This window comes from Emys orbicularis, chromosome 1 (assembly GCF_028017835.1).
Source record: "Emys orbicularis isolate rEmyOrb1 chromosome 1, rEmyOrb1.hap1, whole genome shotgun sequence".
NCBI classification, from domain to species: Eukaryota; Metazoa; Chordata; order Testudines; family Emydidae; genus Emys; species Emys orbicularis.
Window position 1 is genome coordinate 332750826 of NC_088683.1, and position 16018 is coordinate 332766843.

The 16018-nt window shown below is 42.5% G+C and overlaps 1 protein-coding gene across 1 annotated transcript in view; it reads right to left on the reverse strand.

Annotated features, from left to right (window-relative positions):
• CUL5 (cullin 5) overlaps positions 1 to 16018 on the reverse strand; it is a 70354-nt gene that overhangs the window by 11988 nt on the left and 42348 nt on the right. The window contains exons 8-11 of the mRNA XM_065406353.1: positions 14807 to 14900; positions 11174 to 11304; positions 6424 to 6531; positions 5524 to 5588 (exon numbers count right to left, since the gene is read on the reverse strand). Of these exons, the coding sequence (XP_065262425.1) occupies positions 5524 to 5588; positions 6424 to 6531; positions 11174 to 11304; positions 14807 to 14900 (398 nt within the window). The remainder of the gene's footprint in view (positions 1 to 5523; positions 5589 to 6423; positions 6532 to 11173; positions 11305 to 14806; positions 14901 to 16018) is intronic.

Sequence of the window (16018 nt, forward strand, 5' to 3'; positions counted from 1 at the left end):
AAGCATCTTGTAGTACAGGATTATCTGATGGCCTTTTAAAGGTCTCAGAAATGAAAGTATAGCACCTTTAGGTTATTGTAAGTCTTGAAGCCTTGGCTTTGGAATAGTTCTCAGGATTTTCTGAATGATGGGATCATGCTGTTTTTCGGGCCATAGAAGCATTCAACAGGTATCAAAGCTTTATTTTGTCTGCTCAAGGTTTAGGGTACAAACTAGGCAGGAAAATGTCCTGGTTAAAGTAAAACAGACCAAAAGGTAGAAAACTTGAACAAATTCATGGAATGAATGACATGCAGAAGAATTCTGAATAGGAAGAGGACAAAACAGTCAGTTTTTCTACCATTCACATTAATATTATGACCTCTAGGAAAACTATAGGCCAGGAATGTCATTAGTGGTTCAAATGGTGGAAGAGGGCGTGGTAGAAAGGCTAAGCTGTGAAAGAACTAGATGTAGGTTCTAGGGAGGAACCACAGACTTAATCAGGAATCTTTGTTTGGAAACTGTGTTAAGAAATTGGACTTTGGTGAGTGAAAAATCTAGTGGAATTCTCTCTATATTACCTTACCTGGAGAAAACTGGGCTCCAAGCTTCTGCCAAGTGGGTTCCTTTAATAATTTAGGGGGCATAGCAATCTCTCTTACTGACTACAGTTTACCCCAGTCTAGGTTAGCAAAAACATGACACTGGTGCTGCACAACTCTGGTGAAATCCCATGTGAAATTTTCCATATAAGGCGCTGACAGGCAAACAGATGTGGGTAAAAGTTTCTATGATGAACGATTGCCCTACCTGTAGCCCAAGTCTATATGGACACCCAGGAATGTTCTGAGATGCTGACTGTGGGAATACCGGAGAAAATATTCCCTTTTGAGTTGTTAGTAGGAAATGGTGTAACCAGGTAACCCCAGAGTGCACAGATGCAAACCCAACAAGGCCAGACACAGTGGCCCAGAAGCTGAGCTCACAGTTTACCTATACCAGGGAAGAAAATCAGTGCCGACCATTTCGGTGGTCAAAAATCATGCCAGAAGCAGGGGGAAAGATACAGTTCAAGGTCTTATGGATTCAAAACCCTGCTGGGAGAAATGGTAAAGAGCACCCTCTCAAACTCATGATATCCAGCAGATGTGGGAAAAGCCCCAGCTGGGTATAAAGCAACTGCTTAGGGAAATGCAGAGAAAACGAAGGTGGGAAATTTCCCCTTAATCTATGGCTTCAGGGTAGTCAGTCAAGATGAATCATTGAACTAGAGCAGGGACGGATGAGGAAGCACAGCTCACCTCTCTTCAGCAGGTGTGAAGAACAGAGATTCCACCTCATCCAGCAAGAGAAACTGCTCACTTGACAGAGGCACTACAATACTAATATCCCCTCTCCAGGGGGCCAAGCCTCTCATGGCTGCCCCAGCCAACCAGAAGTATTGGGAGTGCCAAGGGCTATGGGTGATCCATGAACTCTACCCAGTCCCAACAAGCTGTGGGATTCAGCACTTGGATCCTCCCGCACAGCAGTCTAGTAACTGTCCAACAAGGGGAGCTCAACCAGATCTGACACAACACACTATATGCCGTTGTCAGGAACTATGTCTTAGGATTCTATTTGCTTAAAGTAACAGTAACTATCCTCTGCCCTTAAAAATGCAACTTTTTAAACATTAGAACTAAAGTGTTTTTGCCCAAGTGATCAGGGCTCTTAATTTTCAATTCTGACTGTTGCAAATAAGTGGTTTTCAGACCACGTGAGCTGACAAGTTGGTCCCGGGAAAGTTTCCCAGAGTTAACTGGTTAACAATTGTTTTTGGAATGAAACATATTGTTAGTTTTTATATAATCAGTAGTATGTCTAAAGGTACGTGTGTCTTATTAACTCTGTTTTCTCCTAGAGCTCCAGGAAAGAAATCACAGCCAGTGTGGAACCAAACGTCCAACACTATCTGTGATTTGGGGGGCGTGTCATAACTATAAAAGGAAGGGTAACAGCTCTCTGTGTACAGTACTAAAATCCCTCCTGGTCAGAGACTCCAAAATCCTTTTACCTGTAAAGGGTTAAGAAGCTTGGGTAACCTGGCTGACACCTGACCCAGAGGACCAATGAGGGGACAAGATACTTTCAAATCTTGGGGGGGGGAGAGGCTTTTGTGTGTGTCCTTTGTTTAAGGGGTTGTTCGCTCTTGGGACTGAGAGGGACCAGATATCAATCCAGGTTCTCCCCATCTTTCTAAACAAGTCTCTCTTATTTCAAAATTGTAAGTAAAAGCCAGGCAAGGCGTCTTAGATTTACTTTGTTTTCTCAACTTGTAAATGTACCTTTTACCAGAGTGCTTATCTTGTTTGCTATACTTTGAACCTAAGACAGAGGGGATTCCTCTAAGCTCTTTAAGTTTGATTACCCTGTAAAGTTATTTTCCATACTGATTTTGCAGAGATGATTTTTACCTTTTGCTTTAATTAAAAGCCTTCTTTTTAAGAACCTGATTGATTTCTCCTTGTTTTAAGATCCAAAGGGGGTTTGGATCTGTATTCACCAGGAGTTGGTGAAAGGAAGGAGGGGGGAAGGGTCAATCTCTCCTTGTTTAAGATCCAAGCAGTTTGGATCTGTATTCACCAGGGAATTGGTGAAAGGTTTCTCAAGGCTTCCCAGGGAGGGAATCCATCGAGAATGGTGGCAGCGGGACCAGAGCTAAGCTGGTAGATAAGCTTAGCAGTTTTCATGCAGGCCCCTACATTTGTACCCTAAAGTTCAAAGTAGGGATACAGCCTTGATATGCATCCGAAGAAGTGGGTTGTAGCCCACGAAAGCTTATGCTCTAATAAATTTGTTAGTCTCTAAGGTGCCAAAAGTACTCCTGTTATTTTTGAGGATACAGACTAACACGGCTGCTACTCTGAAAGTTGGTCAATGAGTAGCTGTCAGAGACCCCACCCATCAGTGCTGTGTGTAAACACTGTTCACAATTAAGAGACTCCCTGAAAAAAGCAACGAGCTATATCGGGTACTGAAGATTCATACCATGTTGACATTCATAGTCAGTTGTATGTTTAAGTTTTAGAGGAATCACATTGACTTCTACATAAACTTAATCATTACACAAAAACCCTGACTTCTTTGAATACAAAGTTTTCAGTTTTTCAAATTAAAATAGATACTGAATTACTTCACAATTTTAAAACCAGAATTAAAAGAAAAATACAGCCTCTACCCATAATAGTAAACTATAAGAAGGAAGCATTTTTACTGGATACAGCTATCATATGGTTATTATAAGCAGATTCATTTTATATGAGTAGGGTCCTACCAAATACACGGCCATGAAAAAAGTGCCATGGACTGTGAAATCTGGTCTTTTGTGTGTTTTTACCCTATACCAGCAGTTCTCAAACTTTAGCAACCCGAGGAGCCCCATTTTGATTTAAAAATTTTCACGGACCCCCAACCCCCCTGCTCAGCCCCAGGCCCCACCCCCACTCCACCGTTTCCCCCAAGGCCCTACCTTTTTCTGCCCCCGCTCCATCCCTGCCACCCCTCGTCCCTGCTCCTCCCCCTCCCAGCACCTCCTACATGCCACTGAACAGCTGTTCCCAGGCGTGCAAGAGGCACTGGAAGAGAGGGGGAGGAGTTGATCAGCGGGACCGGCGGACCCCCTGGAGTACCTTTGCGGACCCCAGTTTGAGAAATGCTGCCTTGTACTATACAGATTTCACGGAGGAGACCAGCGTTTCTCAAATTGGGGGTCTGACCCAAAAGGGAGTTGGCAAGATTATTTTAAGGGGGGGCCACAGTATTGCCAACCTTACTTCTGCGCTGCCTTCAGAGGTGGGCAGCTGGAGAGCAATGGCTGTTGGCTGAGCGCTCAGCCAGCAGCAATGCAGAAGTAAGCATGGCAATACCATACCATGTCAACCTTACTTCTGCATTGCTGTCTTCAGAGCTGGGCAGCCAGAGAGTGGTGGCTGCTGACCAAGGGCCCAGCTCTGAAGGCAGCAGCATAGAAGTAAGGGCGGCAATACCATACCATGCCATCCTTACTTCTGCGCTGCTGCTGGTTCTGCCTTCAGAGCTGGGCTCTCGGCCTGCAGCTGCTGCTCTCCAGCTGCCCAGCTCTGACGGCAGTGCTGCTGCCAGCAACAGAGCAAAAGTAACGATAGCAATACCACAACCCCCCCTACAATAACCTTGCGACCTCCACACAACTCCTTTTTGGGTCAGGGCCCCTAACAATTACAACACCATAAAATTTCAGATTTAAATATCTGAAATCATTAAATTTACAATTTTTAAAATCCTATGACTGTGAAATTGACCAAAATGGACTGTGAATTTGGTAAGGCCCTATATATGAGACGGCTACAGAATTTAGATGCAGGTTGTCACAGCATACTCAGGGTTTGTATATAATCCTATGTTGATGTTCCATAGGACAGAGAATGGGCAATTTCATCTTTCCAAATGAGACTCCTGGCCAAAAAAGTGTCTCTATAGCTTACCAAGTTTTGCATTCTCAGTTTGAATGCTTACTTCCCGAGGGTTCCTACTGTCTGGACACAAGGATTTTTTTTCTGTCTGACATTTCTACCTCAAGAATAGACCATGCCCTGATTGATACCAGGTCCTTCTGGACCTAGTGACCATCTCGTGGTCTCTTAGACTGAAGTTCTCTCCTTCAAATTACAGCTTGAAACTGCTGCCTTGCTGTGGAAATTCACAGTCTGCTCACAGGTCACAAAAATCCTGGTGAATAACTACTGCACGAGGCTCCCCACACACAGTGCACCTATGTCTTTTTTCTTCTTTCATCCCACTTCCTCCGCTATTGTCATCATTATCTCAGTGAAAAAGAAAGTAACAAATGTGTATAAAATAAAAGTGCAATAGGACAGAAAGTGATGACAATGGCCTCTTCCTTCCTGCCTGATTCAATGACAGAAATTAAAACAGTAGAGGGAAGTAAAAGTTGTAGTTACCCTAGCTGAGGGGAATGAAAATGCTTGGCATTCACTGCCAGCTCTCAGTATGAAAGAGGACTATCCATCAGTCTGGATAGTGGCAGTCCAATAACAGTATGTGGAGAGACAAGGATTTGTGTATTGATACATACACAGCTCAACAGCAACTTTACATAATTAATAAAAACACCATTTAAATAAAGACAATAAAAAAAAAAAAAGAATCACTATCCCTAAACAGTCCTAAACTTATGTAGACCCCAACTCTAAGTCATTATAAACAATGTAAAAATATTTAAGCAACAAAATACTACAAGTAAAAGCCAGCTTGATAGGCTACATTTTTTATTTAGATAACTGATCTGCTGTCATGTGAAAAAGTTCCTCAGAGTATGAAAAAAGGTACAAAGCCCCAACAGGCCTTTGAGTGCTTTTGGGGTCAACAGAAAAGCAAACTAAAGTAAACTGTAGTATGACATTACATAGTGTTCTTAAAACATTTTAAAACATTATTGAACTTGCCTGTTCAAATTTAAATTTGAAATACTTGATTCACATTAGTATTTAAATGGCTTACCCTTTCTGCTTCAATGGCAATTCAAGTTTAAATATTGTAGCATCATTCACAACTGCCTTATATGCCTAAAATGAATAGTTAAAATAAGAGTATAAAACACTTCATTCAATTTTTTTAATAATGTATTCAAATATGAAACAATTCACATCTCCCATTTTTTAAATTTACTATAGCAAGTGTCTGTACCCTCTAATCCATGTCCTTTACTAGTCCAATATGTTTGTAGACTGCTTTTCAATATGTTTGTCTTAGAAGCAGGCTAAGGCTTTTTTAGTATTAAATCAATCGATTTTAAATTCATCAGTGCTATACGTTTCCAGGGCTTGTCAGTGATTTCCCCAATTCTTGTATGTCACTGACAGGCCCTAGAAATGTATAGCACTGATGAATTAAAAATCAATTGATTCAACACTAAGAACGTCTTAGACACAGACTAATGCTACCGTACTGAAAAGCAGCTTTTTCTTAAGCCCCGATTCAGCAAGATACTTCAGCACATGCCTAACTTTAAGCATGTGAGGGGTTCCACTGAAGTCAGAGGACTATTCAGAATTATACGTACAACCTGGAGCATAACTACCTTGCTGAATCAGACACTTAGACTATAAGCTCGTCAGCACAGTCAGCATCTTCATAGGTGCTGTACAATTAAACAACACTACCAGCTCCAGGCCTGACTGGGTCCTTTGGGCACTACCACAATACAAATAATAAAAATCAGGTTACCAATTACCTTTAAAAGATTCTAACCAGCCTTTTATTCAACAAGTTTATTAGCATAAGAACAGACTTCAGGACTCATCAATAAACGAGCAATGGGATTTTAGAGGCATAATTTATTATGGATTTCAACTATTTAAAATAAATGAAGACAAAGATCAGTTATATTAAAACATATACCTTATCTCTTGCAGTAAGAAACCTTGGGTCATCTTGAAAAGCTTCTTTAACCAGCTTACTAAATCGATTAAATAATGTAAGCAACTGCTCTACATATTTCTCAGAATCCTAAAATTAAAGCAGCAAAACAAAACAAATGAAAACAAAAACCAATCTCCAGGCGGAAAAAAAAAAAAAAAAAAAAAGAGAGGTTACTCACCTTGTGCAGTAACTGAGGTTCTTTGAGATGGTTCTCACTGCGGGTTCTCCACTTTAGTTATCTTGATGCCCTGCGCTTGTAATTGGAGATTTGTCGTAGCAGTGCCTGACTGCACCGCGCCGGCGCCATCTTGTGCCACTATGGGCGGTTACATAGCAGTGCACAGCTAACTGTCCCTCGGTTCCTTCTCTACCCCAGAGAATCTACATGAAACTCTGAAGTAGAGGTGAGTAGGGAGGGTAGTGGAGCACCCACAGGGACAACCATCATGAAGAACCTCAGGTACTGCACTTCTCTTCTTCAAGTGTCCCTTTGGGTGCTCCACTTTAGGTGACTGTTGAGCAGTGCCCCTCAATGGAAGGGAGGGGCTTCGGAGTTTCGTTATTGACGCTGGATAACACTGAGAGTCCAAAGTGAGCGTCTGATGCTGACTTGTTGTTCTTTAGCATAGTGATTTGGGAATGTATGGCTGATGCCCAGGTTGCTGCTCTGCAAATGTCAGTGACGGGGACATTACTAAGAAAGGCCACAGATGCTGCCTGTGCTCTGGTAGAGTGCGTGCGGACTCCCACTGGGCCTTGTAGGTTGGTGTTTTGGTAGCAGAAGTGGATGCATGCTGATATCCATTTGGATAGTCTCGGTTTTGAGATGTTTTGACCCATCGAGTGTTCTGTTATGGAGACAGATAGTCTTGGTGATTTTCTGAATACTTTTGTTTCTTTCAGTGTAGAAAGCTAATGCTCTTTGGATGTCCAGTCTTTATCTTTAAAGAATGCTGTGTATGGGGGATGTTCCATTAAGGCACCTAATTCTCTCACTCATCTGGCGGATGTGATGGCAATGAGGAAGGCCATCGATGTGACAATCCATCTCCGAATGGTTGGGAGATAGTGTCTGTTTCTAGCGTTAGAACGTGCAGTTGTCTTGTGCCCTCGAGCACACCTTCAAAACTGCTCTCTAGTGTTGGATTGTTGGGACGTCGAAGGTTGGTTTTGGGTCTGTCAACGTCTGGTTTGCTGTTGTTTGCAGTGCTGGTCATACTTTCTATGTTGTGTATATGGAGGCGATCAGACTCTCTGGTTATAATACCTGCCCTGTTTCTTTTTATTTGCAGGCGTGTAGATACCCATGGATTTCAAAGTTGCCCATGTGTCTTTCAGGGTGTGGAGAGACCCATCTGTTTTGGCCACAAATAATTTTGGGTCTTCAAAGGGAAAGTCTTCGACTGTAGCCTGGACCTCCATAGGGAACCTTGAGTGAGGGAGCCAGCCGCAATGGACCATGCAGCCATGTCTACGGAGTCAAGAGAGGCCTATAAAGCTGTTCTGGCGATGAGATGTCCTTCAGCGATATTAACTTTAAATTGTTCTTTTTTTTATTGTCAGGCACACTATCAATAAATTCTGACATTTCTGAAAAGATATTGTGTGTGTATTTTGCCAGTAGGGCCGCATAATTACCATGCGGAACTGAAGTGTCGCAGAGGAAAAGGCCTTGTGGCCGAAGATGTCTAATCTTTTCCAGTCTATCATATGGGGTTGTTCTGGAGTGGTGTTGTTTTCCCCTCTCATTTACTGCCTCCACCACTAGTGAGTTTGGTGTGGTGTGTAAATAAAAACTCAGCTCCTTTAGATGGCAAATAATATCTTTTGTCCAATCTCTTGCATGATGCTGTTGCTGGTGTCTGCCAGATGTTTTTGGCAGGCTCCATAATAGCATCGTTGATCGGTAATACTATCTTTACTGACGGGGATGACTGGAGTATGTCCAGTGACTTATGTTGAGATTCAGGTACCTGTTCTAATGAAACAGCTAAGGATTCTGCCACCTTTTGAAGAGGTCCTGAAAGGCCTTGAAATCATCCCAATGGTTAGGGACGGTGGCCTTATGGTTTCATCCGATGACAAAGATGAGAGGTGTGCATGTGGTGAGGTTTCCTGGTCGGGGGGAGGGATAGCTCAGTGGTTTGAGCATTGGCCTGCTAAACCCAGGGTTATGAATTCAATCCTTGAGGGGGCCACTTAGGGATCTGGGGCAAAATCAGTACTTGGTCCTGCTAGTGAAGGCAGGGGGCTGGACTCAATGACCTTTCAAGGTCCCTTCCAGTTCTAGGAGATAGGATAGGATACATCCTCGGTTTCCTCAGTCACTTCCTCTTGTATTTATGAGGGTGCTGGGATAGTTGGCAATAGGGATTGTGCGGCTCTCAATCTTGGCGGGCTAGTAAACCTGCGGTGTTGGGCCCTGTATATAGCCCACGGATTCCAGTATGGCAAGTTTGGTGGCAATGGCACGGGGGACAGGGCCCATACCAGGCACATGCCTCTGCAGATGAGTGGTGTTCTGATAGATGAGACGGTCCACGTTTGGGTGAGGAGTGACGAGGAGTATATGTGACTGGGTCATCCTCGTCACTAGACAGAGGTGGAGCTGATCTAGGTGGAGTATTCGAATGGCTCGGTACCGATCTGGATGGAGTACCCTCAGTACCGAGTAGAGGGGACTAATAGATCCACATGTCTCATGAACTGTTGCAGAACTGTGAGCTTTGGTACTGGGGATGGTGTTGCTGACAGCCTGGGAGTGTAAACTGTAGCCACCGGTGCCAAAGATCTCGACTAATGCAGCATAGGCACCCAGGTGGCACCACTATGCCAGTCGGTGCCAAGCTTCTTTTCGCCTCTGTGGGTGCCGAGGTGGAAGGTTTCACTTTGCTCTGTGAACCTCCATTCGAGCTTGCCCTCATAGGGTCTTTCGCTTTCTGACGACTCTCAGTACCGGAGGGTCCCAGTGTCTCATGGTCCAATGCACTAAGTGCCATCGGTACTGGGGTAGATTTTTTGGGCGGGGATTGCTTTTCCTTGGCTGATTCCCAGTGCGGAGAATTCTGGGACCACTTTTTGGTAGCCTTCTTGGGTAAAGGCTCCTTCATAGATGTTGCTGGAGCTGGCGACCGTTGGCCCGGAGGTGTCCTGGACTCAGGGTCCATGGCCGGCCTGAGTGATTTCTCTATCATAAGGAATTTAAGTTGGAGATCCCTGGCCCTGAGATTCCAGCAGTGTGGGCACTTCTGAGTAATAAGTGTTACTGACTGACAGGCTGGCGCTGGGACAGGCAGCTGACGCACTGTGCATGACTGTCAGAAACCTGGACTGACAGTCTGCTAGTCAGGCAGCCTTTGAAGCCTGGTGGTCCGGGCATGCCTGCGAAAGTCTATCCCCCAACAAAAAGGGATGGTAGTAATCCTACGGGAGGATAAACTTATCTTTCTACTGAGGGGTATATAAGGGTAGATAAGGAAGAATTTTTTTTTTTTTTTTTAAAGTAAAATAAAATAAGTATAAAGGGTAGACTATCTAACTACTGCTTATACTAACAACTATGAACTACCTAAACGCTAATCTTATCGAAGGTAAGAGAGGGCTGCTGCTGATCACTTCGACTCAAGCCGAAGGCGGTAGAGAAGGAACTGAGGGACCGTTAGCCGCGCACCACTATGTAACCGCCCGCGGTGGCACGAGATGGCGCGTGCGTAGCCCAATCGGGCACTGCTACCACAAATTTCCGATGACAAATGCAGGGCATCAAGACAACTAAAGTGGAGCACCCACAAGGACACTCCTCAAAGAATATGTGATCATGTAATTAATGACCATTAGAAATTAGAGACTATCATAATACACATGCATAGGTAAGGCACGAGTAGGCAACGTTAACTGTATTTCCCTAACTTAAGTGTTTTGGCTTTGCAATTTTTACATTCTTTTAATGTAGTTTTTGGTATGAAATTTCCTACTTAAAAATGTGTATGTGTACATTGAGTATTTAAAAACCTTATAAATGCCAAATCAAATCAGTTTTCACTGGAGGGATATCTATGCTCCAGAGGCAGGGAGGTGGTACCTAGTATCATGTGTCTATTATGTCTCTCCTGTGTGGCTACAACTATTAAAAACAACCCCCACCATCTAGGATTTTTAAAAAAATAACCGAAAAATATATTTTGTCCTCTTGCTTGAAAAACAAACATTTCTGAGAAACTTCCACACAAAAAAATACCATTCCTTAGTTCAGAACAAGCATGCCAAATTTTAATCTCAAAAGGTAACCGGTTCAAAAAGTTATAAGTAATTGAAAAAGTCCTTTATAACTAAATTGCTAATACATCTAACTATAGGGATTGATATGCACTCCCTCCAATTTATCATCTGCACATTTTCTTTAAATGTCATGTTTTAATATATGGATCCAGTATTTGTAAGTTCAAACATGCAAAAGGATTCAGGTATAATTGTACAAAATTCCTTTTAGGATGTTTTAAATTCTGATCTCTTAAACAAAGAGAAAGTCAAAGTGTTTGTTGACATATCTATTAAATTTAAAAAATATATGTTTACACTTACATGTAATATACCCAATAATCCCACTATGGGGGGGCGGGGGGGGGAGAGAGAGAGAGAGAGAGAGAGAGAAGGGGGCATTTTTTGTTTTCCTTTGCAAGAGGTTCTTGCTGACTATTGAAATTCCCCCCCCCCAAGACCATACACTTACAGTAGTAATAGTTTCAGCAGCTGCTACCATATCTGCTAGTCCAGCACTAACAATATGCTCTTCCAAGTCTTTTAACATTGGCTCTATTCCATTAGGAACTTTATCCATCAGTGAAAACATTAGATGCAACTCTGGAAAAACACAAAATACTGATGAAACCACTAGTCACTCCACATGTAACAACCAGACAATGCTTTAAGTAAAATTTGTATATGTTCTGTTCACACGAATATCTCAAATGGGACATAAAAGTCACAAAAATAGTAGAGTAAGTGATCTCAATAACAATATATCCCCTCAAATAGTTTTATATTAATATTACTGAAACTTCTTCAAAATGTGAACTCCACAAGGAAAGGATTCTTCTCTTTGAGAAGTTAGTAAAAATGCTTAGTAGAATGTTAGAGAATAAAAACTTTTCTGTATTCACCAGTAAAAAAAACTATAATAAAAAAAAATCACTGGCAACCAGGAATAGGTCAACATATATGTATTATCCTCCCCTTCTCTCAGTGTTTAATTTATTTTCCTTTTTGCTAGATTACTTGTATACACACACACACACACACACACACACACACACACACCCAAGTTCAAACTAAATGCATCTCATATCATAAGCAGTTCTCGTCCCACATCCCATTTTTGTGTCATCTTGTTCATGAAGAAGTAGGTTGGGGTACAACTAGAACCCCTTCTCCCACCTTCAATCACACTCATCCTCTCCAGTTGCCTCAACATTCCTAGTAACAATGGATCTCAGAATTAGAAGCCTACATTCATATAGGTGTGAAACTGACCAGGGATGCAAGATTGGGAACTGCTATACAAGCAGGGTTGTATTGTTTTGGTCCTGCTGCTTGTCCCAAAAAACATCTGTGGCCAAGAATTCTTTGGTCCCTTTTTTCTGAATCAATATCCTCTCTAGTTCTTCCTCCCCACTGCATCCACAAGGAGAGTAACAAAGGCATCTCCAACCTTTCTCTAGTTTTTTCCCCTAACAATAACCTCCAAGAAAGATGTAATAAATTACATCTGAGCCTTTGAGAAAGTACATAGATAAAATGTCAAAGAGATGCAAATATTAGCATTAAAACACTTTCAGACAACTATTTCAAGTTTTGAGTTTACAAAGATTAACAACTTAGGTTTGACAAATAAAATGATTGTAGGTATAAAATTCCTCGATTGCCCTGCACCCAGCTCCCCTCCCCATGCCCCTTAATTGTCCCCTCCCCAGCTTAGGGTTACCATACTTCAAGTTCCCAAAAAGAGGATACTGCCCGTGCATGTGTGTGTGTACTGGGAGGGGCTATTTGTGGGGTTTGGGAGGGGGTACCTGCAGCCTCACTCTTGAGTGAGGGACACAGTGCCAGCCCGTCAGTCAGCACCTCCCTGCGGGCTTCCCCCCACCCCAAAGCGGGGAATCGGGGCCTGGCTCGGTCACCCCTCCTGGCCAGGCTCTGAGGCCCCGCAGTGGAGCAGGCGGCCCGGCCGAGAGGCACTTGGCAGCTCTGCTTACCTGGTGGGCTGGGCGGCCCAGCTCCCTGCTTGTCCCACTCACTGAGCCTGAATGCCAGCACCTGCTCATTTCGCTCACGTGGCCCACTTGCCCCATCCCTGAGCTGCTGCCGGCCGGTGGAGGAAGGAGCTGTGGCTGAACAAGCAGCTGCCTGGGACACACTGCGCCCCATAGCCTAGCCCAGCTGCCCACCCTTTGCTGGGAGACGCTGCGCTGAGGAGCGGGCACTGCTCTGCACGGCTCCAGCCCGTTTGACCTTTAAATTCCACTCAAAAGTTTCTGGAGGTCCAGATTTGGTCCTCAGTCTGCCTATTGGCTACCCCAGCTTACAATATAAAATGACAAATGAAATATGAAAGGGGGGAGAATACGTTATAGGCATGGTTGCATCTTTTAATTTAAGATTCAGCTATTTCCATCTACCTCCTTAACCCAGCCATCAAGTGGCTGATTTCTTATAGTCAATAGGGTAGAGGTGAGTTTTGAAGAGATCTGAAAGAAATGGTAGTAGCCTTACAGATCAATTCAAGAGGAGGCATAAAGAACATAATGGAAAGATGTTGTTGTAGCCGTGTTGGTCCCAGAATATTAGACAGACAAAGTGGGTGAGGTAACATCTTTTACTGGACCTCACCCAACTTGTCTCTCTAGCATGGAAAAAGGAACAGAGAGGCATGTAAGTAACTAGCAAAGTTTCTAAGGAAAGTATCTTATTTGAAGTACCTCTATAGCTTTGGGTTCAAATAAAACCTACTGTACTCCTTTGGGGACTGAAAGTTATACTGTAACAAGCAGACATGACCCGTGCCTGTTGATTTGCGGGGAGGGGGGAGTGAGGTCAGCCAGTTTCACCAGTGTTACTGAGCATGTTCAATCCTGCGAGCATGCTCAGTACAAGCCAAGCAGCAAATGGGGACTTTGCTATATTCAGTCCTGGTCTAGTACCAAGAAAGTATTGCTAGACGGAGGGATCAGTCTGATGTAGTATAAAACATTCACTTCTAGACCTGGCATTTCAGAACATATTTGATCTTAAGACTATCTGAAAGCTGAGAATCCCAGTTCTCACGTGTGTATAGAAATGAAAATGGGATCGCTCAGTGGTTTGAGCATTGGCCTGCTAAACCCAGGGTTGTGAGTTCAATCCTTGAGGGGACCACTTAGGGATCTGGGGCAAAAATTTGTCTGGGGATTGGTCCTGCTTTGAGCAGGGGGTTGGACTAGATGACCTCCTGAGGTCCCTTCCAACCCTGATATTCTATGATTCATACAGTTACAAAAATTCAACAATTTGGTTGCAGGATTCTGTGCTTTTAAAAATAACCACACTGATTTCCGGTTTTCTTTGTCAATTCCCCTACTTCATTTCTGACATTTTAGTAGCTATCATCTTGAATGGCCAGCAGATCAGCACCTTCACAAATATTTCCTACTTGAATCACCCCACTCTCTCAAAATCCCTAGAAGCAAACGCTTCAAGACATCTTTTAAATGGCATACAGCATTAATCTTCAGCTCTCTCAGGTCTTGAGATATTGGCTGTGAAACAGGTGAAAGACATGCAGAGGTACTTTATTCGCTGACCAGTTCATTCTTCCAAATGTTGGTCCTGGACCAGAAATAGTAATTAAAACACCAAACTCTTTCCCTGCCTTCAAAAGCAATATCTTGGAAAGGAGGGAGACTCCCAGAGAGAGGTATTTTATTTTTTAAATTACTCAAGTTCAAGAGGATGCAATGCTCTGAAGAAGAGCCCCAAAGTTGATTAAAATTGGAGAAAGCAGGTTGTTGCAAAAGAAAGAACAATAAATGTGTGTAAAAAAAATTCTTTGTCACAATTAGCCTTTCACGAAAAGAAGAGTTATCCAGTCAGTCAAACTGGGGTATTGAAGGTACAGAGTATAAACACATTAAAAAACATATTACCCTACAATGGCACATGGAAGCATATGCTTTTTGTGGAATGAAAGGGCTCCATATGCAATAAAAAGAAACATGTAGCCGCCTCAGTTACAAAATGGTAATCAGATACATTTATCAAGAATTTTTTTTTTTTTTTTTAAACCTAGCTGACTGAGATCATGCTGCAATATTTTTTAAGCTTCACTTACTTTCTGTTTCATTTCGTTTGATCATGCCTTGGCATTCAGCTAAAATAGTTTCTTTAAATGAGGTCACCAGAGCATTCACACAGCACTCCATAAGCTGAAATGTATTAAGAAATATAGTTAGCTTATTACTGTACAATCCTTTGAGCGCCAGTTTGTTCTCTCTCTCTCTCTCAAGTTCATGTTCAATATAAATACTAGCCTCTCCTCATGCACTACAGCTCAGAAAAATGTTTCATGCTCATAGGCTGTACTTAATACAGAAATTATGACACCACGAAACAAAGTAATACTTCAGTTCATAGGTGTTTTTCCTTTAAAGCATGTAGCATGGGAAATGTAGTAGCTTCTCTCATGAAAGAGTGAACAGTTTAATATTTCTGTGGCCTCTTCCTCACAAGGTAGTATCAGTTCTGGAACAGTAACTACCCTACTTAGTTTCCAAATGCACTTCCAACAGCCAAGAATAGTTCATTCCAGTGTACCCTACCTGACCTGACTTAGTTTGCTTTGAACAAGAGCCTAATGACAATTCTAGCAAAGAAATTACTTCTACACTCAAGAGATTGGCAGATGAGACAATTTTATATACTGCTTACCATTCATCTTAGCTAGGGATGCCCCACTTATGCTGTAATGCAGAATGCGACCAAGCAAATCCTGACCACTACAGATCTTAGGGTGTTTGTTTAAAATAGTCTTGTGTCCTGAACAAATTTCAGCACAGGCAACTACAAATTGCTTCTTGCTGCACTTAAATCTCTCCCTGGAGTTTCACCCTGATAAAGTATTTTTCACTTTCCTTCTTAAGCTGTTTGGTGAGCATTGGTAAACCGTTGATGTACTTCACACCAGAGATGGTTACATTTCAGTTATGGAGGGAGCAAATTTAGTCATTTACCAGTTATGAAGTGTTTGGGGAGTTTCATGTGATAAACAGTGAACTTTTCCAGATATTGTAAACTGGCACTGAATAACCTTTTACCTCCTAGGACTGCCTACCTACTTGCCAAGTCACTATAACCCACTAAGTGCAACATAAATTGTACTAACTTACATTTAAAAAAAATGGCAAACCCATTCCCAATCCAACAATCAAGTACTGAATCTAAAACAGGAGAGTTGTAAATTAAAAACTATGTACTTTTACTGTATTTTCCACAGAACGTTTAGTAAGACTCCAAACTACAAAGTAGAGCAGTGGTCCTCAAACTT